Consider the following 26,385-nt stretch of genomic DNA (forward strand, 5'->3'; position numbering starts at 1 on the left):
TAGGGGGGGCCAAACCCAACTCCCCTAACCAACTAACCTGCGCCGCGGAATTAGAGCTTCTGATTCTCACTACTGAACTCCCCCATATCCAAAAATTCCAACACCAACATTTCATTGTTTCTTCTTCTTCTTCCTCCTCCTCCTTCGGCTCTTCATCCATCTCTGTAAGTATCATCTCTTCATCAAGCTTCGATTTTGATCTTCATTCTCGATACCCAATTGCCCCTTTTATTAATCCCTCCATAAACATCATCCAGAATCATTCGCAAAATTGTATGGGTTGTACGATGAGGGATAAACATATCAGGGCAAATCGAAGACCTCGTTCGGTGAAACCTGATCCGGATTCATGCGACAAGGATGCCATATCGAAATCCATAGCGGAATCTGGTCTCAAACCCTTGAAGTACAATCTGGGTCTTTACGATTCTTCATCTCAGAACCCTAATCCTAGCCCCAATTCGAACCCTAGTATTGACGAAGCTGGATTGGGTCGCTTCATCCCCACCGAGGAGCAGCTGGAAGATGTCCTGTTGAAAAACCTGGAGGTTGTGTACAATGAAGCTGTGTCAAAGCTTGTTGCTTTGGGATACGATGAGGATGTTGCTGTTAACGCCATTTTGCGAAATGGGCATTGCTATGGTGGCATGGATGTGCTCACAAACATTTTGCACAACTCCTTAGCGTATTTGAATAGCAGCAATGGTGGTGGTGGTGGTGGGAATAGTGATGGGAATTCGGATGAGTCGGAGCCGGTTTTTTCTGACTTGAGGCAGTTGGAGGAGTACTCTCTGGCGGGTATGGTGTGTTTGTTGCAACAGGTGAAGCCTAATATGAGTAAAGCTGATGCCATGTGGTGTTTGCTCACGAGTGATCTTCATGTGGGAAGGGCCAGCACGGTGGAGGTTCCGGCGGGCACTGTTAGCCCTGCTCCTGCTGCGGTCGAGGCGGGTGGAAATTCGGTTGGTGTTACGGCTCCAGCTCTGTGCAGGTTTCATGGGGGTTGGGGGTTTGGAAGTGGGGGAGGCTTGGATGCTCCGGCGAGTGGGACATTCTCTTGTGGTGCAGCAGAGATGAACTTGCAGTTGCAAAGAGATATTGAATTTCCAAAGAGGTTTAACCTTTCTCCTTCGATGAAGTCCTTATTGAAGAAGAATGTCGCTATGTTCGCTGCTGGTTTTAGGGCCAACTCTAAACATTTGCAGACACAGGCCAAGGCCTTTCCTGGCCGTGATACAGTGTCTAATGTGGATTCTTCAGCTGTTTCCGGGACGGAAGTCCCGGTTGATCAGTCCGGAGATTCTCAGAATCTCGTTAACCAAGATGTTGTGAACTCGGTGCTGAGTAAATTTCGTGATTTAAATCTTGATGAGAATATGGAGCTTGTGGCAGATGATCAGAAAGATGAGGTGATAGTCACTTTATTTCATCAGATTAAGGATCTTGAGAAACAGGTCAAGGAGGTAAAAGAGTGGGCTCATAAGAAGGCAATGCAAGCAGCAAGAAAGCTAAGCAATGATCTGACTGAGCTGAAAATGCTGCGGATGGAAAGAGAAGAGACTCAAAAATTGAAGAAAGGGAAACAGGCACTTGAGGACACAACCATGAAGAGACTCTCAGAGATGGAGAATGCTTTGAGAAAGGCTAGTGGTCAAGTAGACCGTGCAAATGCTGCTGTAAGAAGACTAGAGACAGAGAATGCAGAAATCAAAGCAGAGATGGAGGCTTCCAAATTAAGTGCATCAGAGTCGGTGTCAGCGTGCTTAGAAGTTGCAAAAAGGGAGAAGAAATGCTTAAAGAAACTTCTTGCTTGGGAAAAACAGAAAGCGAAGCTACAGCAGGAGATTTCCGATGAAAAAGAGAAGATATCGCAGGCAGAAGAAGTATTGGCTCAGATTAGACAGTGTCAAAAAGAAGCTGAGGTTTTTCTTTATCCCTCATTATTTATTTATTCACTGACCATGTTACACGTAGACTACCAAAAAAGAAAGAAAGAAAATATGGTTATTTTGCATAGGGCAATTTTACTGACTGGACTTGCATCTCTCATGTGAGGATGAAAGTAACATGTTTCAACCATAATGTTTGGCTCAGTTTGCAAATTGAGCTCCATGTGATTGGACTTTAGGTTTAGTTAGGGCTTGTAACGGTGTAACCCATTGGAAGGACAATGTGGTCAGGGCCAAGCCGACGCCCTGGTGGGGCTGGTGGGGATTACTCTCACTATCAGAATAGGTGGAGACTCCTCATGATCTTTAACAAAAGAAAGTAACATGTTTGAAAATCATATCTCAATATGGCTAGACTGGTGTGAGACCCAATCTGCTATTGTCACATTCAAATTGTTAGTTGCTGCAAGATGAATTTTGTTTATTTTTAATCTGAGTAATTGAATACTTGTATAACTTGGGGATTTCAAAACTTTATATTTGTGACTTGACAAAGATGAAATGTTGTATTTTCTTCTTCTTGCATTTCATACATGTTGCACATGTATCATTGTACCATGTATGCTATGAAGCATGAAGACTTAATAAAGGAACTGTGCTTGTGTTGGAAAGTACACAATTGATATTTTCGTTGGACATGAGTACATGACAGGACACTGTTAGAACCCGGAAAATTAGCAGTAGTTTATTGATAGAACCCTAATTCCCAATTGGGGATTAGGGGAAAGATACATGAGAGAGATGCCAAACACCCTCTCTAACCCTAGAAAGAGAACCACTTCTCTCTCTAAACCCAATTCCTAACAGAATACAAAGATACCCCTAACTCTCTAATTTCTGTTATTTATAGGCTACATGCCTCAATAACATTCTAACTAACTCACTAAGTATAACTAACTAACTAACTAACCCCTAACTTTGAGTTCCTATCAGACACTTAAATTCTAATGGATGCTTTAAATTGGCTGCATCCATGTTTGTCTATACTTGTTATTTGTTAGTATGTATTTATATATGCACACACTGAAGTAGTTAATGACAGAACACAGCGTGAAGCAGCCACTCCAAAAAATCTACTGCTGCTTAACAGATTGCACAGTAGTTTCTACGCCAAAGATAGGAGATGCAAGTTAATGACAGAACACAGCGTGAAGCAGCCACTCCAAAAAATCTACTGCTGCTTAACAGATTGCACAGTAGTTTCTACGCCAAAGATAGGAGATGCAAGTTGATAAATTCACTATGTACAATTGATTGGCAAAACCTAAAGTTCTTAAAACTTAAGACACATTATCATTTAATACTCAAAATTCAGTGGCTAGACGAGGACCTGTGAACAAAATAAAGGCTGGAGAAGGAGCACTTGTGTACAAAATATAGGCTGAGGAGAACTTCCATTGGAAATATTGGACATATGAGTTGCATGCGAACAAATGATGGTATGGACCGAAGGTGGACTGACACGAAGCTGGTGAAACTGGAGAGCTAGTGTGAAATCCATGATTTTGTGTGAATAGAAGCTGCAAGCCTGCAACTTCCTTTGTCGTCAGAAGGAGAATGCCCTAATATTTGTTTCTAGGTGCAATGGATGTTGGAGGCCAAAAACTCCTTCAAACTGGTGGAAGCATATGGGTTTAATTAAGGTTAAAACAAAGATTTCATTAAAAAAAGCAACAAAACAAATATTTCAGTCTACCTGTAATAATCCACTATTTAACCATGATGGCGACTTGGAGCGTTTTGAAGCTATAACGCTTCATCATAAGTGGTTTAAGTGCCTTTGAAAGGTTGGCTTGTCCGCTATTGTAAACTTGACAAATGCATGTGAGCGTGATAAGAACCATGGGAGAACTGTATCTCAAAAGCTAGCCATTGTAGTTGGAGAGCCCAAGACCTTATAAACCCCTCACCAAAATCCTATACTTCTGACATGGAACTCAAGTCTTATACCTTGCAATTAGATCCTACCATCCCACCACGCTCTGTAAGCCTGACGCCCTCACAAGCTAGCTATGCACTAACCTTTAACTAGACCCTGATGAATACTGCGTGCCGAGGTCATCGCTTGCGTGACTTGTATGCATTCAACAGACATGGTGGAAGGCTCAAATATTAATTAATAAGAACCATGGGAGAACCATACCACAAGAGCTAACCATTGTAGTTAGAGAGTCCAAAGCCTTATCAACCCCATATTCCCATGTTGGACATAAGTCCTATACTTTGCAATTAGATCCCAATATCATGGTGTTTTAGGATATTTTGCATAATATATTACTTTTTCAGCTTTAGATCTTTATTTAAGTGGAATCTTAAAAAATACATCAGGATAAATGAGATTTAATTTAACCCTAGCAAAGAAAACGACTCAATGACATTTTAGGCAAAAGGATAATGTAGCATAACATATGCTAATTTCATTCCTTTTTAGATGTTTTTATTCGAAATTTAGTTTCCGGTAGGGCCCATAGGAATCTATGTAATCAATAATGTGTCGTGTCAATATTTACTCTAGTTTTCATATTTTGCTATTTAACCATGGTGGTGGCTTGAAGCGTTTTGAAGCTATAATACATGCGTTTAGGAACTGTGTCACAATTGTCTTTTGACAAAATGAGGTTGATATTGGCCACTATTGCAAGCTTGACAATAGATCTTTGTCATGTCGAAGAAGTTCATGCTTTAGAATATATCTTACATTATATGTTTAAGGCATTTTAGTAAATACGAATATAACTATTTGGTTTGGGCTAATCTAGTGAACCTACTGCATATTTAGGTGTGTTGCTCTGTGCCTGGTCATTTTCAACTTTATATTCCTATTGGCACTGTACCATGACCTTTTCTTAATCTTACAAACTAATATCAAAGAAATCACTGTCATATCATGAGATGTATCTCTGCAGTTTGAGTCTAGCTGTGACTCATTAGCATTGTTTGTCATTATTCTTTCTTGTTCTCATCAAATTGAAACATTGTAGTCCCTGTTTTCATCTGTGGGGATATGATGAGTGGAAATATAGGTTATAATTGTTTTCTTAATTTATTATAATCAGTTAGGGACCAAATGAAATTGAGTTTATTTCAATCAATGAATTCGCTGCTGCTAGTAATATTCTGGAGTTAATAATATCTGTAGATTATCTGGTTCCAGTTATCAGGTACGGCATGCTGTATATTCATGAGTATTTTTTTCAGACAAAGAAACTCTGATTCCTTTAATCCTTGATGATCCCAAAGTTATATTCTCTAGGTGTTTTTTATATGTTATGCCTAAATTTTCTCTCTGTTGATTCCATTCAACACCTGTGATTTAGTTAGCTATGATATTGTCTGCTCCATAATGTTTGTACGAGCTCATTTTCCTCATCATTAAATCTAGTGTTGTGAAAACTGCAGTTTCTGTGAAAATAATTCCAATAGAAATCTATTCCATATTAGAGACTGTTATTTCAGAACCATTTATTTTGTGTAATAACTTGTTACAGGTTAAATTGACGGAGGAGTTGAAGGCTAAAGATGAAGCATTCACACTAGTTGAGGAGGAACGCCGCGCTAAGGAAGCAGCAGAGTCTAATAACAAGAGGAAGCTTGAGGCTTTGCGCCTGAAGATAGAGATAGATTTCCAGCGCCATAAGGATGATCTTCAAAGACTTGAACAGGAGCTTTCGCGCCTTAAAGCATCTGCTCAAACTGCTGAGTTACATCACCAGTCACCTATGAGTGGCTCTGAGGGTACAAAGCCCCAAAGAGACACAATTGCGAAGCTGCTTCAAGAACTAGACAACCTGGAGGATATGTCAGAGAAAGAAGTGAGCAGCAACAGGGAATGCATTATATGCATGAAAGATGAAGTCTCTGTTGTTTTCTTGCCCTGTGCACATCAGGTCATGTGTGCGAGTTGCAGTGATGAGTATGGAAGGAAAGGTAAGGCTGCTTGTCCTTGCTGCCGTGTTCAAATCCAACAGAGGATCCGCGTATTTGGGGCAAGTTCATGACTTATTTAAAGTTTCAATGGTACTTGGGGCAGGTATACCCTGTGAATTTTTACATACCCTGTGAATTTTTACATACCCTATGAATTTCTACAGAACTTTGGGGCTATTGGTCAAACTGAATTCACACTGCTTGCTGTGAATCGTGACCATAGGCAAGAATTAATGTTATTACATAGATAGTAATAAGTATTGGCGTTAGCTGTCTCTTTGGATTGTATGAAAATTTGTTGGTTTGCTGCCTGCCGTTGCTTGAAAATTTATTTTGTGTGTTTAGTTCTGCAGTAGGAAGCCTCATACTCACTTTTGAGAAGATGCTACAAAGTGTAGCTTCTCGAGATGCCGTGCTTTGAATTGTGTGCCCACCTCCAATGCTTACACACTATTTGATGATGATGACCTTTGCTTCCCGGGGCTGCTGTCTTTTCTTTTGATACACTTATTTTTTTTATCCAAGTATGGTGGCCATCTAAACCCTATTAATAAATTTTAGTCTTTTATGAATATATCTCACTCGATAACTTGTGTTTGTTTGGTGTGCATCTTTCTCGGTAACTTAGTGCATGTTTAGTTTTCTGTTGAAAACCACATTTGGTGCATTGGAAATTGAGATTGCACGTTGCGATATGCCCAACGTGAAATGAAGAAAGGAGTTTCATTGGCATCAACAGGAAACCAAACATGTGCAGGGGGTGTCTGGACCCAGACCTGTTTCATTGACCCAATCTCACCAAAGCCATTTGGGCTAGGTTTGTTCTTGTTTCCCAAACCAACAGGGTCAAAATGGGTGTCATTTGATGATCATAGCATCTTCAGTTTCCCATCCATTGACACCATTCAATCACATTTTGTTTCTTTGGAATGCCAAATTGCTAAATTCCAGTGTGCTTCATGTGAATGGAGGTGGAGAGGTGGATTAAAACAAACACACTTTCCTTTTTACTTGGTGGATTGATATATGATGATTGCAGAGTAGCTTAATGCCTTTAACTACATAGTAATTTTTTAAAAATAGTTTATATTTTTCATTTTTTGTGAATCAGTTGCAGGCTGATCTTCATAGACCACCGTCGATTCTTTTTAACTTTTTGTTTTTTTGGTAATGTGAACAGTATGATATCTTTGGATTTCATTATTCTTTTGTTCACAATTCAAGTGGGATTAATAGCAACTATGAACTATGGTTATTCCAATTTCCATTTGAATTGTTTTCCTGAGAAGTTCTTACTTCTTAGTTAATCAGTTTCGCCTATTTTTCTTGGTCTGCTGTGGTTTGCCACCAAGTACCAACCCTGCCAAAAGGGTAAACAAAACCCATTTGCTTAAATTGATCTGTCTAAAAGTAGTGGTTACCCTTATTTCCATGCTAAGCAGGGACATTCTTACCAATTATCTAAGTAGATACCGAATGTCCATTTTCCCGTGAACCTAAGGGCACCTTTGAACTACCCTACGTAGACATTTATATTTCAATGCTAATCAAACTTTAAGCAATGCAATACTTGCAAAGCTTGCACAAAGTGCCGACTTGTGGCTTTCTGAAAATGTGAGTCTGCAAAACAATGATATCTTATTGGACAGTCACAATGAGCTTGCATGTGTTAGGTCAACCATGATGAGGTTGCCTCCTCATGACCCAACTTCTCACTACATACACGTCAACGTGTGCCGAACAATGATATATGGGTATTGTTACTGTTATGGTTAAATGAATCGGGATTAAATAAAAATCTTTTAGACATACGTATATACAGACTGTGCTTCCGGTTTGTTGAACTTAATCAAACAAGTAGTTCATCATTGCATTACACCTTTGCGATAGTTAACAACAAGTTAACTGTTTTTTTAATATGATTATGATGAATTTTATACACAACTTTGATATATAAGGTTCACTATGATCTTTTCAATTTTTATTTTCAGAGATATTTTAACGCAAAGAAATATATATAGAAAAATTTATATGCTTATTTTGGAAAATTTCCATGATTGAGTTTTTAATGGATTAAATGCTTCCTCCTTCCTAAAATGTGATATCTCCACATAAATGAAATATTCTCTTTCCAACCTCATTCTTTGCCATACAAACAAAATTTTGAATGTCAATTGAAAACTATAATGTAATTTTGTAACTGTCTCTATAATTGATTTTGTTGTTAAAAAAGTTCCTAATTTTCTCCATCATGTCTTTATAAATTGACACAATAAGATTAATTGATGAAACGTGAAATTGAGACACAATTAGAGGATGTGAGATCTTGATCCATATCAACATGAAGGATATATGCAGTCATTACAGCTATGCAAAAATGAATCTCTCATATAGTCATATTATTACATTACATATTATAAGTTTAAAATAAATCGGATTGTGCAACGATAAGACTTTTTTTTTTTTAACATGAACGATCAGAGTGATATTTTTAACATAAGTTGTCAATTTCTTGTAAATAAATTGATAAATTGATAATCATGAAGTTAGAGCATAGAATTATTTGAACCACCATGATTAATGGGATTTGATTTGTCTAGTCCGTGGCATACTCAAGTACAAATTATGTATAACCATAGAAATACACGGAGATACCATATCAATATGAATAATTTACGGATGTTTTCCTAGACATGTTTTTCTCAACCCTGTTTCTGGCGGACACAAAAAAAAAAGTTTCTGTCGGAATTCACGTGAATGTAGAAATTACATCGCAAACAGAAACACAAAATTCATTAGTGCTAGAACTGGTATATTAGGTTTCAACTCTTTGCCGTCATCTAGTGAAGACTTGAGGAATATAGTTTTTTGTTGAGATAATTGTATCCACCACCGACAGCAGTGATTAATTCCTTTTGAGCGAGTACAGTCGGATCTAGCTACTTACTTTATAGCCTAATATACTTTAATGGGATGCATGTGAAAGTAGAAATGACATGACCAACTTCTCCATACACCACACCATATAAAGTTCACGGCTCTTAGAGAAGGTTGGGGTTCTCACTTCTCACTTCTCAGCATCATTCATCTAGGATCCCCATTATCTCACTAAAATATTTTTCCCTTTCCATTTTTTCAAAGATATTTCCTGTTATAGATAGAGCTACATGCTTTTGGGCTGAAACAGCAAGCACTATTTGAGAAGCATCAATGGTTCCTAAAGTTCTTGCTGGTTTTGAAACGGCAATGGCTGAGAATGAGAGTGGAAGAATCATTGGGAATTGGAAGAAACGTGTGCATGTTTTCTGTGAGAAGTTGAGAAGGTTCCCAAGTTTGGCTTGGAAGACTACATGGAAGGTGGGACATGATGACCCAAGAAGGGTGATCCATGCATTCAAAGTGGGTTTGTCTCTGACTCTTGTGTCTTTGTTGTATCTGTTGGAGCCACTCTTCAAAGGGATTGGCCAGAATGCTATTTGGGCTGTCATGACGGTCGTGGTGGTGTTTGAGTTTACCGCAGGTCAGAATAGCTTATAATCTACCTATAAGCAATTTTGAATTTATTTTTAATAGGTCTTCATATTTGTTTATGCATAAGCCTATATATCTATCTATAGCCTATATATTTTGAGTTATTTGCAATAAGTTAATCAAATTAGTTTATAAATAAGTGTTTATGCAAGTAATGTTTAATTAAACTGTTTATCCAAACACACTCATGATCTTGATTTCTAACTTCATTGCAGGGGCAACTTTATGCAAAGGGCTCAACAGAGGATTGGGGACACTAATAGCAGGATTATTGGCTTTTCTTATTAAGTGTGTGGCAAATGCATCTAGTCAGATTGTTCAAGCTGTTTTCATTGGAGCTGCAGTTTTTATAGTAGGTATAAGGATTGAACTTTAGTATATATGATGAATGATGAATGAAACATCAATGACCAACATAAGTATATATTTAAGATTGTTTATGAAGGCTTATGAATATTTGATGCAGAATGAGACTTCGTAGCATATAGTATTCCTTATAATTTTATACCTAAGATAAATTTGATTTATTACAAGCTCATAAGAAATTCAAGGCAATAAAATTCAGAATTAATTAAGTTTAAGAAGTACAAAATCTCATTAGTCATCATTCAAACTTCACCTTTTTTATTTCACTATCTCCTAGTTAGACTTCAGGCCTCAATTCTAACAAAAGAAAAGAAAAAAATTTGATCTAAAAATATTTTGTTATTCTGTCATTTTGTTCTGGCAGGTGCTGCAGCCAGTTACATGAGGTTCTTTCCATACATAAAGAAGAATTATGATTATGGTGTGGTTATATTTCTCTTGACCTTCAACTTGTTAACGGTTTCGAGTTACCGGGTTGAGAATGTCTTGAAGATTGCACATGAACGCTTCTACACCATAGCCATAGGCTGTGCCGTTTGCCTTCTGATGAGTCTGTTGATATTTCCCAATTGGTCAGGGGAAGACCTCCATCATTCTACAGCTTTCAAGCTTGAAGGCCTAGCCAAATCTATAGAAGGTATGCAAAATCATCTTATATTTAGTTTCACAAATTCACAGCTTTTCATAATTTCCTTTCTCAAAACTCGAAATTCCACTTGCTTTTTATATAAAGCAAAAAACCAACCTCTTTTAACTGTGTAAATTAGCACTCACAGTAGTAAAGGTAAAATCTTGCAGCTTGTGTCAATGAATACTTTTATGGAGAAATGGAAGCTTCTGGTGATATGAACTCATCTGAGGATACCATATACAAAGGTTATAAAGCAGTTTTGGATTCCAAATCTACTGATGAAACTCTGGTATGTCATCCATCTGCTTTTGGTTCATTTTGGAACTAGCATAAAAAACTTATCTTCAAGGGAATTATTGCATACACCAGATACACACAATTCTTTTGCACTCAGAAAGTCAATATTAAATTATTGCATAAACTTCTGTGTCATACAAGTATTTTGCTTTTAAAATGATCATATATCTGTTGTCATTTAGGGATGAAAATCTTTTAACCCATTCTCTGTCTCATTTTCTTGTTCTACCAATAAAATTTTGCGATTTAAGGTAAAAAAAAAGACATGAATGAAGTGGTAACAAACTTACATAGATCATTTTTAGTGATATGGTAAACAAATTTAGGTGGGACACACAAGTAAAACACAATTGAGGGACATAAGATTTGATCAGTTTCTTAGTGTACTTAACTTAGCTCACAAGGTAGAAAAGAGTCGCTTGATACTGAGATGGTTCTCTTTTGAATTGTGCAGGCATTACATGCAAGTTGGGAACCAAGGCACTCAAGATACTGTCATAGATTTCCATGGCAGCAGTATGTAAAAGTTGGAACTGTTCTTCGCCAATTCGGGTACACCGTGGTAGCCCTACATGGCTGCTTGAGAACAGAAATTCAGGTAACACAAATTTAACCATTTATTTGGAGCTGCAATGCAACTGATCACACCTTAGCATCTCATTTGATACAAGAACAACCATACTTTTCAAACAGCATTGTAACTTACTACTTCATCTTCATACTAGCATTAGAAATGCACACTTAATGGCACTTCATAGCAATACAAAGTTATCAACACAAAAATAGTAGTAACTCTTCATATACAAACACTTGGAAACTAGAAAGAACACATAAAACAATGAGCAGTTCTGCAATTCAACTGACTGTAAAATCCAAACTTTGATATTTTCTTCCAGACCCCACAATCTGTTCGAGTTCTATTCAAGGACCCTTGCATCAGGCTAGCAGCAGAGGTATCAAAAGCACTTACAGAACTCGCCAACAGCATAAGAAGCCGCCGCCATTGCTCCCCGGAGATTCTCTCCGATCACCTCCAAGAAGCCTTACAGGACCTCAACACCGCGTTAAAATCACAACCGCGCCTCTTCTTAGGCTCCAACGACAGCCAAGCCAACAACATGCTCGCCATTGCAGCAGCAACAACAACACAGACAAACACAAAGGGGTCGATTTCAAGCGTGAAAACCGATTCCTCTGCATTGCTGGATTGGAAAACCAAAAGGGGTTGTTCCATGTCGGGTGAACAGGGAAAGGAAGCAGAACGCAAGGTGCTGAGATCGCAGATGAGTAAACTCGCCATCACGAGCCTTGAATTCTCTGAAGCTTTGCCTTTTGCTGCGTTTGCGTCTTTGCTTGTGGAAACGGTGGCGAAGCTTGATCTTGTTATTGAGGAAGTTGAAGAGTTGGGGAGGTTGGGTTGCTTCAAGGAGTATAGAGATGGTGATGAGTTTTCTGTGGTTTGTGAGAAACCAAGAGTTGATGTGTTGGAGAATCATTTACCTTCTCATGCAGGGGATTAGAAGAGGCTAGGAAGTGCATTATTCTTTCATGGATATGGATTATTTTTTACTACTTGAATGAATAAATGTGGATGGTATGGTATTCATTATGTTTTTTACTCAAAATTGATAATTGAATATGACATAATATTTGAGGTTACAAAATGGCTACATACATGTTTGGATGCACGTTAGATTTTTAAGTTGGAAGAAGAATTGATTCTCAAGAAACTACTCCAAGTAGTGTTGTGAGAACAGTATTAATTCTCATAAATGAATTCAAATATGCTACTATCTTATTGAGTAATGATACATTCACACTTCATTTTCTCTCTTATCTCATTTTCACACATTTTTCTTTCTATCTCTTTCTATCACGTTTATATATTTATTGAATGTTGAATACAGGGTAAATTTTTAAGTTGGAAGAATGATTAACTTTGAAGAAGGTACTCCTAGTAGTTTTTAGGGAGCATAAAATTCTGAGTAACATAAACCTGAATCCAAGCATGCTATTACTATATTAGTATGCATCATGGTTGTGATGACACATAATATTTTTATATTTCTTCATTACAAGTTCCCCTTTGTTTGAAATTTTTTATTTTGGAGGGGGATATGGGGATAGGAAATGGGAAAATGGGATGCAAGTGACTTATGAGTCATCACAAATTTCTTCCATGTTTTCATGAGTTTGGCCTTTCCCAATTGAATTCAGTTGAATTTGGTATTCAAATTTTGTGCTGATATCCTTTTCAGAATTATTAGTAATTTATTATGTTATGTTAATTAAAAAATAGAGTAAAATACACTCACCCCCCTCAAGGTTTGCAAGAATGACACTCCACCCCATTATTTTTTAAAATCTACACTCCACCCCATTTTTTATAAAGGCAAAATTTAGTGACGAAAACAAATTCGTCACTAATAAAAAATAATTACTAATTAGTTAAAATTTAAATAAATTAAATGCATATACACTATCATACATCAATTTATGAAAATAATTTTACTGAATTAAATTTAAAAAATACCATCCACTCTGTCTGTTAAGTCCACGTCTCATCTATCTCCAAATCATATTTCTCATCACAAACGGTCACCACCAAACATTTGCTTCCTTTAACACGACGACAACCATCCCAGAATGTGAAACCCCATGGCACCACCATGCCTCAAATTTTTGTTGCGACCTGAACCCCAGAACGTGAATCGCACATCCTCAAAGCTACTTGTTCAACTACTTGTTGTGAACTTCACCCCTTTAAGTTGTGAGCGAACGCTTTGTTGGATAAGATGTTGTTGGATTTTGTTAAAAACGGTGCTCCACCGCATCGTTGGGTTCTAATAACCTCTGATCCACTTCATATTTCTTAATTTTGTTTCTCTATTTTCTTCACCCATTTGTGTTACTTTTTAGGTCTACAATCCAATTTTAAAAATTGGAGGTATAAATAGATTATTTTGATTAAAATTGAATTATTACCAAATATGAAAACACAAGCATGTTTCACTATGTTCGAGATATGGTTTGTCAACCGGTCATGTGTGCTATTGCAGAATTTGCATTGTGAATTTACGAATGAAGAACGCGATTGAGAGAATGAGGAGGACTGTGATGTTTTTATTTTTATATTTATTGGATTATATTGAAAATATTTTTTGAAATTATTGATTAACAATTTAAATAATAACTAATTAGTAATGAAGAATATTTTTCGTCACTAAATTTGCCTCTATATAAAATGGGGTGGGGTGTAGATTTTATATAAGAATGGGGTGGAGTGTTATTCTAACAAAACTTGAGGGGGGTGAGTGTACTTTACTCTAAAAAATATTTTTAGTTTTCTGATGTACTACCTCCAGTCCTATTTATAAGCATGAAAGAGAAGAAAAATCTTGGTCTTTTTTATAAGAATCAAATGAAAGTTTGAGCTATATTAATTATTTTTTTTCCAATGATGTCCTTATTCATTCTAACTTGTAAAATGTGTCTCATACTCTCATTAATTATTCTCTCTCTTTCTCACTTTCCAACACTAATAACAAAGGGTAATTTTGGAAGTTTATTTTGATTCAAGACATATTTAATGCAGTTTATCTAGTTTAACTACATTTCTTAAACTATGTGAATTTTTTTTTTTTGCTTATAAATAGGACCGGAGGGAATAGTAAAACAAATCTTTTTCTTTCCATTTGTTAAAAAATTAAAAAATCTTTTATATGAATTTTATAACCTCAAAATGATACTTTTAAATGACATGACATTATTTTATAAGTGAAACGGAGAAAATAACTCCAAAATAAGTTGGGCCAAACAAAGCCTATGGACAAACGGCTTCTACTTTTTTAAAAGCTCTTGTTTTTAACTTTGACTTAAAAGTACTTCCTTCGTTCCTATTTATCTGTCCACTTTGAGAAAAATAATTTGTTCCTATTTAACTGTCAATTTAGCATTTCAAGAGAGCATTAAATGATGTTTTTACAACTAATACCCTTATCAGAACAATATATGAAGAAAGATAAAATGCAATCTAAAGGGTAAAAATGAAAAACAAATACTACTTTTATGAAAATCAACAAAATTAATAGCACTCCTTAATATGTGTGTTTCTTCTCTTCCCGGACAATTAAATAGGAACGGAGGGAGTAGTTTTTAAGTTCAAAATAAGTTGGGCCAAACAAAGCCTAAGGACAAAAAAATTTCAATGCACCAATTGAAAGGGCAACAATATTGAGCTCGTCAAATCTACTACTCTCTCCGGTTCTATATATAAGCAATAAAAAAAAAATTCACATAGTTTAAGAAATATAGTTAAACTAGATAAAATGCATTAAATATGTCTTGAATTTATAAACTTCCAAAATTACCCTTTGTTATTAATGTTGGAAAGTGAGAAAGAGAGAGAATAATTAATGAGACACATTTTACAAGTTAGAATTAATAAGGGCATCATTGGAAAAAAATAATTAATATAGCTCAAACTTTCATTTGGTTCTTATAAAAAGAACCAAGATTTTTCTTATCTTTCATGCTTATAAATAGGACTGGAGGGAGTATTTCACCAAAACTTTTTATTAAGCTTAATTGTATTTTTAGTCCTTCACTACTATTATACTCCCTCCGTTCCTATTTAACTGTCTACTTTTGAAGAAAAAAAATTGTTCCTATTTAACTGTCCACTTAGTATTTCAAGAGACCATTAAATGATGTTTTTACAATAAATGTCTTTATCAGTACAATAAATGAAGAGAAATAACACATACTTTAAAGGGTAAAATAGAAAAATAATCCTCACTTTTTCTAAAAACAAATAAAATTAATCACACCCTTATATGTATGTCTCCGCTCAAACTAGACAGTTAAATAGAAAAGGAGAGAGTATATGATATGTGATTTTGGTCCCTCACTATTGAAAATGGAGCCCATGTATCATTTTGTTCCAAGAACTTACGGAAAGGGATGCAAGATATTTCATGAGCAAATTATGGATAAGGTGATGAAACATGTTTTTGTGGAGCAAGTTCAGAATATGGATACATAGTGTTTGGTTAGTCATCTGTGGATGGCATCTTGTATCCCAAACTCTCTATCTTTCCAAGGGAGGAAGACAAGCCCAAATTGCTTATTCGGTTGGAACATAGGCAGAAAAGGAGTTGCTGACAACAAACCTCAGATTAACTACCATGACATTGATCTCACTTTCTCAACTTCTCTGGTTGACAAAACATTCTTAAAAGGTACATATTTCCTCTCTCAATCTCTCTTCAAGATAGCAAAATTCCCATGAAAAAATGTTGAATCATATATCTGATTTTTAGCACATTTGTGATCAGGGAAGGAGCTGAAATGCTGCTACAGAGCTACAATTGATGGATTCAGTGCAGCTGATTTCCACAATTGCTGTGACTTCAAGGGTCCATGTGTGATAATTGGCTACACAAACAAAAATTTCAAGTTTGGTGCATTCAACCCTGAAGGTTATAGGAGCACTGATGACTACTATGATACATTTGATCCCTTTCTATTTTATTGGGCAGACATTGAAGCTGAACCCATCGTTTTACCCAAGGTTGGTGGAAGTGGTGCAGCCCTGTTTGATTATGCTCGCGGCGGGCCGCAGTTTGGGGCCGATGGGCTTCTTATTGGGCCTCCATTAGCTCCGGTTATGGGTGGTTTTGCAGGGCCTGATACCAATTCTGGGATTGGTGACTTGAGACAAGCTAAGTCTAGATTGGGACTGTCTTATGCTAAGAGGGAGGATGGTAAGGAGTCTATTTTTGGTGATGAGTCAAGGGCAGTTCTGCAAGAAGTGGAAGTGTTTTGCAGTCCCAAAATTGCAAGCTTATACTAGAATTTTGTACAAAAGGTAAGTGGTACGTACTTCCTTTGATCATTAGTGTCTATGGCCCTGCTTGACAGAGATTATGTAAATAGTTTGTGACCTACTATAAGTTATTTTGAGTTCATTTTACTAAACTGTTCATATTAACTTGTGAATAAGCGCTTATACCAATCACATAATTTGAGTTTATTTCAATAAGCTTCATGAGTAAGCGTTTTTGCGATAAGTGCTTATTGTCAGAAACGCTTAGTTAAAACGTGTCTCCCTGTATCTATAAAGAGGCCATGCCCCTACTATGATACTTAATTAAGCCTTTAGTCTCATCTTTCATTTGAAAGATTCACCAGGAAATGTAAAGTGACAATTATATGTTTAAATTAACTTCTGTTGAGGATGCTTTTCACTCATTTCGTCTTCAATTCAGCTAGTGGAGGATATTAGTTGAAGGAGTTTTGGTTAAACAACCATATAAAAACTTTGCTTAGTGAGATAAAAACCACAGATAAACGTTTAGACTGCACTTTGGGTAGGTGGTGAGGTTGTATTAGGGCAGGAGAATCTGTAATAGGCGTTATCAGATTAGATAGTGTGTTATTTAAATAGTTTTGGAATTGTTGGCCCTTTAAGATAGTGATCCATGAAAGTCATACATTATCAGATTAGTACTAAGGCTTCTATGGAGAGATTCTCACTAATATATGGGGACTACGAGAGTTCCTTCTCATATTATCATTTTTTTGTGTTTATATTTCTCTTTTCATAATTCTTAATGGATATTATTAGGATGCTACCTATTTATTGTATGTTTAGAACCATGTCTGGAAGACGGCAGACGTGCATATCCGGTTGAAGCTTCAAGTTATTGCTTCTATCTAAACATGCATTGGATTGTGGGCACAACTAATTTCCAAACACTTAAATGTTTCTTGAAAAGAGAGGAAGTCATAAACATTTCATCTGATAAAGTCATGTTAAATTTTGATGTGAGAGAATCTATTTGGCAGAATAATTTGCACACATTGGACGGCATGTAAATCTGATGTCATGTGTACATTTGCAGTGTAATCAAGTACTCCATAACTTTGTTTCTTTTTAACTGTGAAATCAAGAGTGTGAGTTTTTTTATCTCAACTTTGTTTCTTTTGATATCTTCATTAAATATAATGACTAGGAAAGGATTAGTGAGATGAGAATTGAAAATATTAAATAAATTTCTTAATCCTTAAATAAAGTCATCCTTAAAGATGTTTTATAAGACAAAGGAATAGAAATAACACATAAAGGTCTTGACAGGACAATGCTCTTCATTTTTTAATTATTGGAACCCCTCTGCTGCATAATTGTTACTGTAAGAGTTTCAGTAGGAGAAACATAACACATAAAGCTCAGGTCTGCTATAATTATATTGCAATGTATGTATATATGTTTATATAAAACAATGCAGCATCTGTAATAAGGGTATTTAAATCGCTAGTAGACTCCAGGAAAAACTTATGTAAACAAGCTCAAAATTACTTATAGGTATCTCGTTTAAAACACTTGCATAAATGTTGATGCTGTAAAATAAGTTCTTCCAAACGCGACCATAATCTTATTTCATAGAACAACAACCAACTCCGGGCAAAATCGAAAAAAGAGATGCACCTGGGCATTCTACATAACAGCCCTAAATAATAAAAATATCCAAAAGCACTTCAAGCAGAAAACATTTTCTGCCTGGTACATAGCTAAGGTAGGACTCATTATTTAACACTCTAAGACATACATTAAAAAGCTTTGTCTCAGAGATACTTTAAGATGCCACATCAAGTGAAACTCCAGCTAATTAACCCCCCCACAATGTTTTATCACAACCATACTAAAATGTCTTCCAGCAACCACAGATCACTAATTCTCATCTTTGCCTTCAAATTGGACATTTGATCCCAATTTGACACCATGCACTATAAGAAAAGTGAGAGAATGATCTTCCTTTTGTTTTCAGATTGTAGTTAAAAGGGATCTGGATGTGGGACTGAATTAATTTGATGATAACCTTCATAGGGAGCATCAAAATTTCCATAAAAGTCCATGAAATTCCCATGGCTTGTGCAAGGTGACATGCACCCAATTTGACTGAGATTATCAGAAAATTCAATTTCTGCATTAAAATTTGAGTTAGATAAACTAGATGAAATTTCTGTTTGTTCTTGTTCTGATGATTGCCTTGGTGTCACTGCACTTGGTAAGCCATACCTAGGAGAATATTCAGACACAACATCTTGTACTTGAGCATAGTCCTGCAGTTAATGTGACAAAAACATGAGTAACGTCTCTAGAGTGCATGTGCGAAAATTTTCCTACAATTGATTTCAAAGTTATAATCAAATATGGAGCGAGGGTCTTGTAAGTAGCTATTGAGTTTCAGTATTGATTCTTAGAAAAGAGAAACTGATCTGAATATGCAAAGAATTTGGCTATTCAATCTCAAGTTTCCTTATTTGCTCATATAATGAAAAAAAAAAACCAATATACCTTTGAAGAATCAAGAATCATGTTAGAAGAGATCCAGAAGTTTGAAGGGTTGGTTTCTGTGAAAGCTTGGTTGGTATCTGGCACTGGAGCCACATTGTATGGAGAAGTAACAGGGCTTGAATAATGACTCTCATTATTCAGGTGGCTTGCTTGAGAGGAACCGTCACCAGAGAATCTTAAAGAGGTGTCACTCCCATTGATGGAACTGCTTGCACCCTCCTTCCCCTTTTGTTCTCCATGTGAGTAACTTGTCTTCTCATTCTTCTTAGTAACTCGGCACAAAGCAAAACCACCCTACAACAGTGACAACACACATACAAACTTTAGCCTTTTTCAAGGACCTGGATTCTCTGCCGTCAGAGAATCCTGCATTCACTGAACTCAGGGGTATGCGACCGTCTGATCTTAATTAGACAACTCTGATCATAAAATCAACCGATTTAAATCAGAGTTGTCCGGTCGAGATTAACGATTAGGTCTCCAACTTCAGTGGATTTAGGATTCCTTAAGTGCAGGGAATCCAAATTCCTTTTTTAATGATACTGTCAAATAAAGACCAATCCAAAGCTAAATCCATGATACGAAACTGGATGTGTATTGTACCTTAAAACATGGTGAGGCTTGTCCAGGATCATCATCACAGAGGCGATACTCATGCATGACCCAGTGAGTTCTATCCCCAAGAGGAGCCCTTCCAAGATAGAAAACCAGTGTCTTGCGGTACCCTGTGACAGTGGATGCATCATCACACTGGCTTATCACTTTTCTGTCTTTTCCAGTGGCTTTCCAATACCCAGCTTTTGTAGCTCTATTTGTTCTTGATCCATTTGGGTACTTGCGATCCCTTGGACAGAAGAAAAACCACTCCAAATCTCGTCTTGGAAGAAACGATTTCTCTGCATTTCACAAATTAGTCTACTTACATTTCCTTAGAAGAAATAATGCAGTAAAAATATTTGTTTAAAAATAAAGTCATTGCTTTTTCCTAAGCTTGACTAAAGAAAGCCCATTGAACCGGCTTTTACAACCTAAAAGCTATGCTGTTGAGAATGATCAACAGTTAAAGAAAAAGTGTAGAAAAGAAAGACAAACAAAACATTGCTTTCTAGCATAGTACTATTAGTATTCATAAAGTCTCTATTTCTTATACCCTGTTTGTATCAGCTTCTTTTCTCCTTAGGATTAATTTTAAAACCTAGAAGCTATTCACTGAATGTTTAGATACACGCTAGAAAATCACAGTGGACAGAAGCAGTTTCTCAGGTTTTGTGACTATCCACCACCGTGAGATTCTTTCCGCAATTTATTTTGAATCAATTTGCATGCAATCAATGGTTTATACTTGATATGCCACACTTAGTCATGCATGTAGAAAAAAAAATCTGTGCATGTTTACATATAATGGCTTTTATGATCAAAATGTGAAAGTGAAGATTACCGGGCAACTCCCATGGATCAAATTTGTAAAAATCAATCACAGGGATAACTTCAAGCTCAATTTCAAGCCCCTCCACTTTTCTTTTAAGGTAGTATCCAACTAGTTCTTCATCAGTAGGATGGAAACGAAAACCTGGTGGCAGTGGTGCCCCTTCCATATTAACTTTTTATGCTTCTTGACCAACAAAAAGTTGTGAAGCTGAGGATTAGGAAGAAAGAAATGACAAAAGCTATAGGCACCAGAAGAAAATAAAACCCCAAAAGTAAGCAAAAGTAAGTAGTAGAGACCAGAATCTGTTTTAAGTAATTTGATATATTGAGAATTATTGTTAAGTGCCAAAATTTTATCTATTAAAGATGTGGAAGATCCAAAATAGAAACTTTTGTCTAGAATAGTTTTTCTGTCAAGAATCAAGTGAAACTTCCACAGAGTGCATCCGCTGAATGCAGGGATCATGGTCCTGAAGAAAGTAGCTGTGTCTTATGGCAGCTATCCCACCCAACCTCACCTCCTCCCCTTAATATTCAAACCTGAAAATTCAAAAGCTGGAACAGAAAAAAGAAGAATGAAATGAACTGAACAGTACTCAGAAGTTAACTACCAACTTTTAACCCCAAGTGTGAGCAAAGCAAAAAATGAGAACAACTCAATAAATTTTGGCTCAAGTTTTCAAAGGGGGGCTAATTAAGGCTCAGAATTTAGAATGAACAAGTTGAGAACTACACTTGAAATTAGTGTGATGGACTGATGGTGATAGAGTAAAAACACAGGTTACTGATGGTGTGTTATTTATAGCATTTGGGAAGGGATCCTATAGTGCAAAATTGAGCACACCGAAAGTCTGAGATCACTTGTCATAAGTGCACCCAAAATTCCAAAGCAAAATGGCCCACCACTCCAACCAGTTCACACCTACAAACTTTAGTTCACTTACCGCCAATTCAAATAATTTGTGGCTTCTATAACATGTTCTTGCCAAGAGTTTCTTCTCGTTGAATTCAGATTTGACCTAACTCTACGTCAAAAGTTAGTTCTTGAGTGAAGATTGTTCCACTTTTTACATGGTCTTACATAGTTATCTCTGATCAATGTCTCTTCCTCCGCATCTCATTTAAATAATGGATTTTAGCACTAAAGTAATGCTTTAGCTTGCGTTAAATCATTAGCAAAAGCTAAGGAATATGCCTCTAATTTCATCAAAGTGCATTCCAATTTTCAAAGGGTCTTGATTAGTATGTTCAACATTGGCCCGTTCAATTCTAAGGTTAAATGTTGGGAGGGTTAGAACTTAGAAGACACATAGAGCCCAAAACATGATATCATGTACTAATGGGCCATCACCAAAGACCACCAAGAGAATCCAACCCACAACTTTATTCAAAACCTTTAGGCACTGAGTTTATTGGTCACATCTATTATAAAGTTTTCACCTCGCTTATAGTGTGAGATTTCAACTCACATTTGAATTCTCTGCATGAAGTGCAAAAGTCATTGTCCATGCGAGTCTTAAAACCACTCTTGATAGAATTTCTCCCTTTCTTTGACTTTTTTTGATTAATTACATTCTCTCTCTCTCTCTCCTGACATTGAAAGTTCTAGTTACTTTGGTAATCTACTCCACCTTTGAAGTGCGCGTCTACATAATCTTGTAGTTCTTGTTACTTCGGTAATCTACTCCACTTTTGAAGCCCGAGTCTACGCAGTCTTGTACTTTTAATTATCTTTTTCCAAAGTACAAACACTTATTTGTGGTACCTTGTAGATTCCACACAATCCACTTGACTGTTCTCGAATGAGATTTTCTAGAATTTGCCATAAACCTGTTGACAACTCCCACTACATGATCAATATATGGCATAGTACAGACCATAGCGTACATCAAACTTTTGATGACTAAAACATACGAAATCATTAGTCATGAAGTGCCTTTCTTTCTCCGCCTGAGGGGATTGATCCTTGGATATGCAAAAATGACTAGCCAACGACCTGCTAACCGGCTAGAAAATGGCTCATGTTCGATCTTTGCGAAACACAGTTAATGTACTCTACCTAAGATAACTACAAAATTCATTTTTGCTTATATGTTGTGATTTGCATGCCAATAATCTTCTTTGTTTGACACAAGTCCTTCATGTCAAATTATTTTTACAATTGCATATTCAAGTTTTTTATCTTGTTCATATATGAATCTGATACTAACATATCATCGACATAAAGTACCAAAATGATATAACTGGACTTATAACTCTTGAAGAAACATGAGTGGTTTGCATTGCACTTTTGGGAACCTTACTTGTGCATGGAGCTTCCAAACTTTCTATACCATTGTCTTGGAGCTTTTTTCTGGCCATACAAGCTCATCTTTAACATACACATCATGTTCTTTTTCCCTTCTGAGAAACCTCCAGGTTGGTGTATGTAGATCTCCTCATCTAAGTGTATGAAGAAGCGAAGTCTTCACGTCTAATTGCTCGATCTTCACTGCTCACAATACTTAATAGTACTAAGCTTCACAAGCAAAGATTTTAGTGTAGTTAATTCCTTCTTTTTGCTAAAATCATTTGACAACTAGTAGAACCTTGTATCTCTTGGACCCATTATGGTCTTCCTTCACCCGATACACTCATTTGTTTTGAAGTGCTCCTTTCCCATAAGTAACCATATATAGTTGGAGATCAATGAATTCATCTTGTCTTTCATAGCAAGCTTCTAAGTAACATTTTTTTTTTGGTCCCATTTTTTTTTAACTTGAACTAAATAACATCTTGAATGTACATGGATGGAGGATTCCATGGAGCAGCCTCTACCGTCAAGTTTCTTCCACGTCATCTTGAATCGGACAAAACACTTTAAAGTGAGATGGTGTCATCAAGTGGGGTTCAATCCTTCCAAAAAGGAAACTCTCCAAAAGTGCTTAATCAGATTTTTTATCTTTTAAGAAGCTCGTTTCCCCCTTCCCAATTCACATTTACATCTTCACATTAAGCCCCCTCTATATTCGTCTTAGTAGGACCAGCCTGTGACTCTTTGCCAACCATAATCTTGGTCTATTAGTGGAACTTCTTGCATGTTTATCACCATAATGGAAAACTAATTATCCCTTATTTAACACCTGATTCTGGTTGAGTTGGATCATTCTTACCTTTATGGGGTATACTTATCACTTAATTTCAAATCTAACTACCATTACTTAGTGGAATTAATTTTGGAAAACATGAAATGGGTAGTTGGGGTTCACTCTCTGCCTTTTATGTTCAGGGTGGGGAAAAGGTAATTAAAGAATGAACTTTTCTTTAAAGCTTCACTTGCTATGAAATTGAATCTATTACCATCGCAACCCTCTCAACCGTTAATAGTAGTATGTTTAAATCATAGGTACGGTGTATTTTTCTCCTAGCTTGAGCGGCTAAGAATAAAAAGTTTATTTTGGCAAAGTAGCAATAAGGGAGCATGGCCTTGAAGTACCTTAATTGCCACTCTTTTTAGATCTGAAAAAGGCAAAAAGAAATGAACCCAATAATTAATGTATCGTTACATTACACTTTGGTTTTATGGATCCCACACACAACATAGATTTGCACGTATTATGGAATTGTCACATTCTTGCCCATTACAATATATAGTATCACTGCTCATGATTAACTGTTCCTTTCGCTATCGCATAGTTATTTTGACACTAGCAGTTATGCGTTCACATAGTGGGACTGGGAGGATATAACGAGCAAATCAAAAGCCTCAAAGAATGTTCAAAAGTAGTGTGCAAATGACCGCAAGATCCAATATCATCTCGGATGGACCAAAGATTTCATAAGGTGAAATCATGTTGATAAGGTGAGACGACCAAACTAAGACTCATCTTGTCAAAGAGTCAGCTGAGCGGAACAAAGCCGACATGTTTATTGAACAATTGCAAGTGCAAGATAACTGAAACGTAATATTATCTCGAAAGTCATTTACAAAGTCTTCACTAAGGTTTGGTGCCTTAGTTACATGTTTAATCGTACCTAGAGATACAAGTTTAATCGTTCATTTACATAAGCTAGCATTGAAAATTATTGTTGAAAATTTGTAAGAAATGGTATCGCAGTGCCAAAATTTTCTTCCTAAGCTGAAGCTACATGATAACAACAATGATATATACACACCTCATTTTTTAAACACCTTATTTCTACCTATTTTTGTTTCTATCTCTCTCCTCTTATCATTTATCACATCTCATACTTTCTCTCTCTTACTTTTTCTTTTATTTCTATCCCTCTCCTCATTCCACCTCTTCCACCTCAAAAAGAGGTGTGTAAGTAACATTAATGACAGGATAATGAGCGTGTACTTGGGAGAAATCAGGGGCGGAGGCACTGGGGTGGCTCACCAGTGTCGTCGCGCCCACATCTTTTCGATTTTTAATTGGTTATTATGCATATTTTTCTTATGGCCCTAATGGTAAACTTAATTTATATTATCAGGTAACTTATATTGTTTAGCACACTGTGGCAAAGACAGCGGTACGCACACGGATAATTAACCCACCAGCCTTGGGTTCAAACTCAACCGAAAGAGACATATTTTTGGATTTTTTTATTTATTCTCATTTTCAGTTTTAAAAAATTTATGAGTTCGTTCGTATCTCTTATACTCAAACTAATTATGTATTTCTTCTTCTTATAAAAATATCAATTATATTAATTGATAAATACATGTGGTGTCGCTTAGATCATTGTTGGATAACATTATGTTTGATATAATAATACTTGATAAAATGAATGATGTTTTTAGAAATTATACATAAAAGTAATTTCTAAAAATGAATATTGTTTATAAAAAAAAGAAAGTAAAATTAATTTTTATTTGATCTTTAGCCACTCCAATATTAAAATCTTGGCTACGCTCCTGGGAGTAATTATACTTTTTTTTCCTCTGTAAATATTTAAATGATCTCACCTATTCAATATATGAAAAGGAAGATAAACACAAAATTTTAACAGATAACTATTTAAATAACACTTGCACATAAGGAAAAGTATGATATAGATAGAGTGATTCTACAATTTTAGATTAATATTAACAATTAACAATAAAAAACACGCTCACTCAAACTTTAACACATCACAACTTAAAAAAAAATATCAAACAAACAAACCCAAGCTCCATTAGAGCTTTTGATCCAGGCCTCTAACCCGAGGCGAAAAATCAAGTCTCTATTTTGTTCTTAGCTTTCTTTTCTTCTCAATTACTAGTTGCAAAAAAAAAAACCATATCTCAAAAAGTTGAGACTTGATCACACCTTACGGGCATGAGGTACTTTGATGACTTAAACCTCGTGATAGGAGAGTGAAAATCATAGATCTAAATTCATGCAATTTTACTGCAACCACGATTGTTTATTTTACTTTTGGTTGGGTCTTACTGTCTTTTATAGATTTATATTTTGTATTACCATTTTAGCTTGAATTTTTATGAAGGATAGAGAAAATATGTTTTGTTAATGCAAAAGCAAGTAGAAGAAAATAAGCAACCATTGCTTAAATGCTAAAATTTAAGTAATAAGAGCTATCATGTCATATTATTCCAATGGTGCTCCAAAATAAGCAATGTTACTTAAGTGTTTCAACTTGATTAAGCAACCCTCATTTGAGATTTTCTAAGGAGAGAGAGAGAAACACCCACTTGTGTGGGTAGAGAATCTCCTCGAACTCCGATTTTTTATTTTCCAGTGTTAGTTAAGGTATTCCCACAATCGATAATCGTGAGACTAATTCATTGCTCCATTGTCAGCGCACTAAGCGGAGGCTGCCCAATGAGTTTTTCAATTCACGAGAGTTAAAAATCGAACCTTCAACTACTTACTTAAGGGGCGAGCTGGTGAACTACTACGTGAAATTGTTGTATT

At 36.1% G+C, this 26,385-nt stretch overlaps 4 protein-coding genes across 4 annotated transcripts; 3 read left to right on the plus strand and 1 right to left on the minus strand.

Moving 5' to 3' along the window:
- The first annotated feature begins 4 nt into the window (after positions 1–4).
- Positions 5–6,187, plus strand: LOC130715247 (MND1-interacting protein 1-like). The gene is made up of 3 exons (XM_057565325.1): positions 5–164; positions 258–1,922; positions 5,438–6,187. Exons 2-3 carry the CDS (start codon positions 276–278, stop codon positions 5,945–5,947), a joined length of 2,157 nt encoding a protein of 718 aa, XP_057421308.1. The 5' UTR covers positions 5–164; positions 258–275; the 3' UTR covers positions 5,948–6,187.
- Positions 6,188–8,935: 2,748 nt separating this feature from the next.
- LOC130709992 (aluminum-activated malate transporter 12-like) lies at positions 8,936–12,310 on the plus strand. The gene is made up of 6 exons (XM_057559146.1): positions 8,936–9,396; positions 9,623–9,763; positions 10,138–10,410; positions 10,572–10,693; positions 11,156–11,299; positions 11,598–12,310. The coding sequence occupies exons 1-6, from the start codon at positions 9,087–9,089 to the stop codon at positions 12,219–12,221; spliced, it is 1,614 nt and encodes a 537-aa protein (XP_057415129.1). The 5' UTR covers positions 8,936–9,086; the 3' UTR covers positions 12,222–12,310.
- Positions 12,311–15,646: 3,336 nt separating this feature from the next.
- LOC130716086 (uncharacterized) lies at positions 15,647–16,680 on the plus strand. The gene is made up of 2 exons (XM_057566274.1): positions 15,647–15,941; positions 16,038–16,680. Exons 1-2 carry the CDS (start codon positions 15,767–15,769, stop codon positions 16,553–16,555), a joined length of 693 nt encoding a protein of 230 aa, XP_057422257.1. The 5' UTR covers positions 15,647–15,766; the 3' UTR covers positions 16,556–16,680.
- A 1,390-nt stretch (positions 16,681–18,070) lies between these two features.
- On the minus strand, positions 18,071–21,265 carry LOC130711893 (NAC domain-containing protein 71-like). The gene is made up of 4 exons (XM_057561665.1): positions 20,499–21,265; positions 19,664–19,956; positions 19,061–19,354; positions 18,071–18,825 (listed from the first exon to the last, which is right to left on the minus strand). Exons 1-4 carry the CDS (start codon positions 20,653–20,655, stop codon positions 18,538–18,540), a joined length of 1,032 nt encoding a protein of 343 aa, XP_057417648.1. The 5' UTR covers positions 20,656–21,265; the 3' UTR covers positions 18,071–18,537.
- Positions 21,266–26,385: the final 5,120 nt, after the last annotated feature.

Source organism: Lotus japonicus, chromosome 4 (assembly GCF_012489685.1).
Source record: "Lotus japonicus ecotype B-129 chromosome 4, LjGifu_v1.2".
Classification (NCBI taxonomy): domain Eukaryota; kingdom Viridiplantae; phylum Streptophyta; class Magnoliopsida; order Fabales; family Fabaceae; genus Lotus; species Lotus japonicus.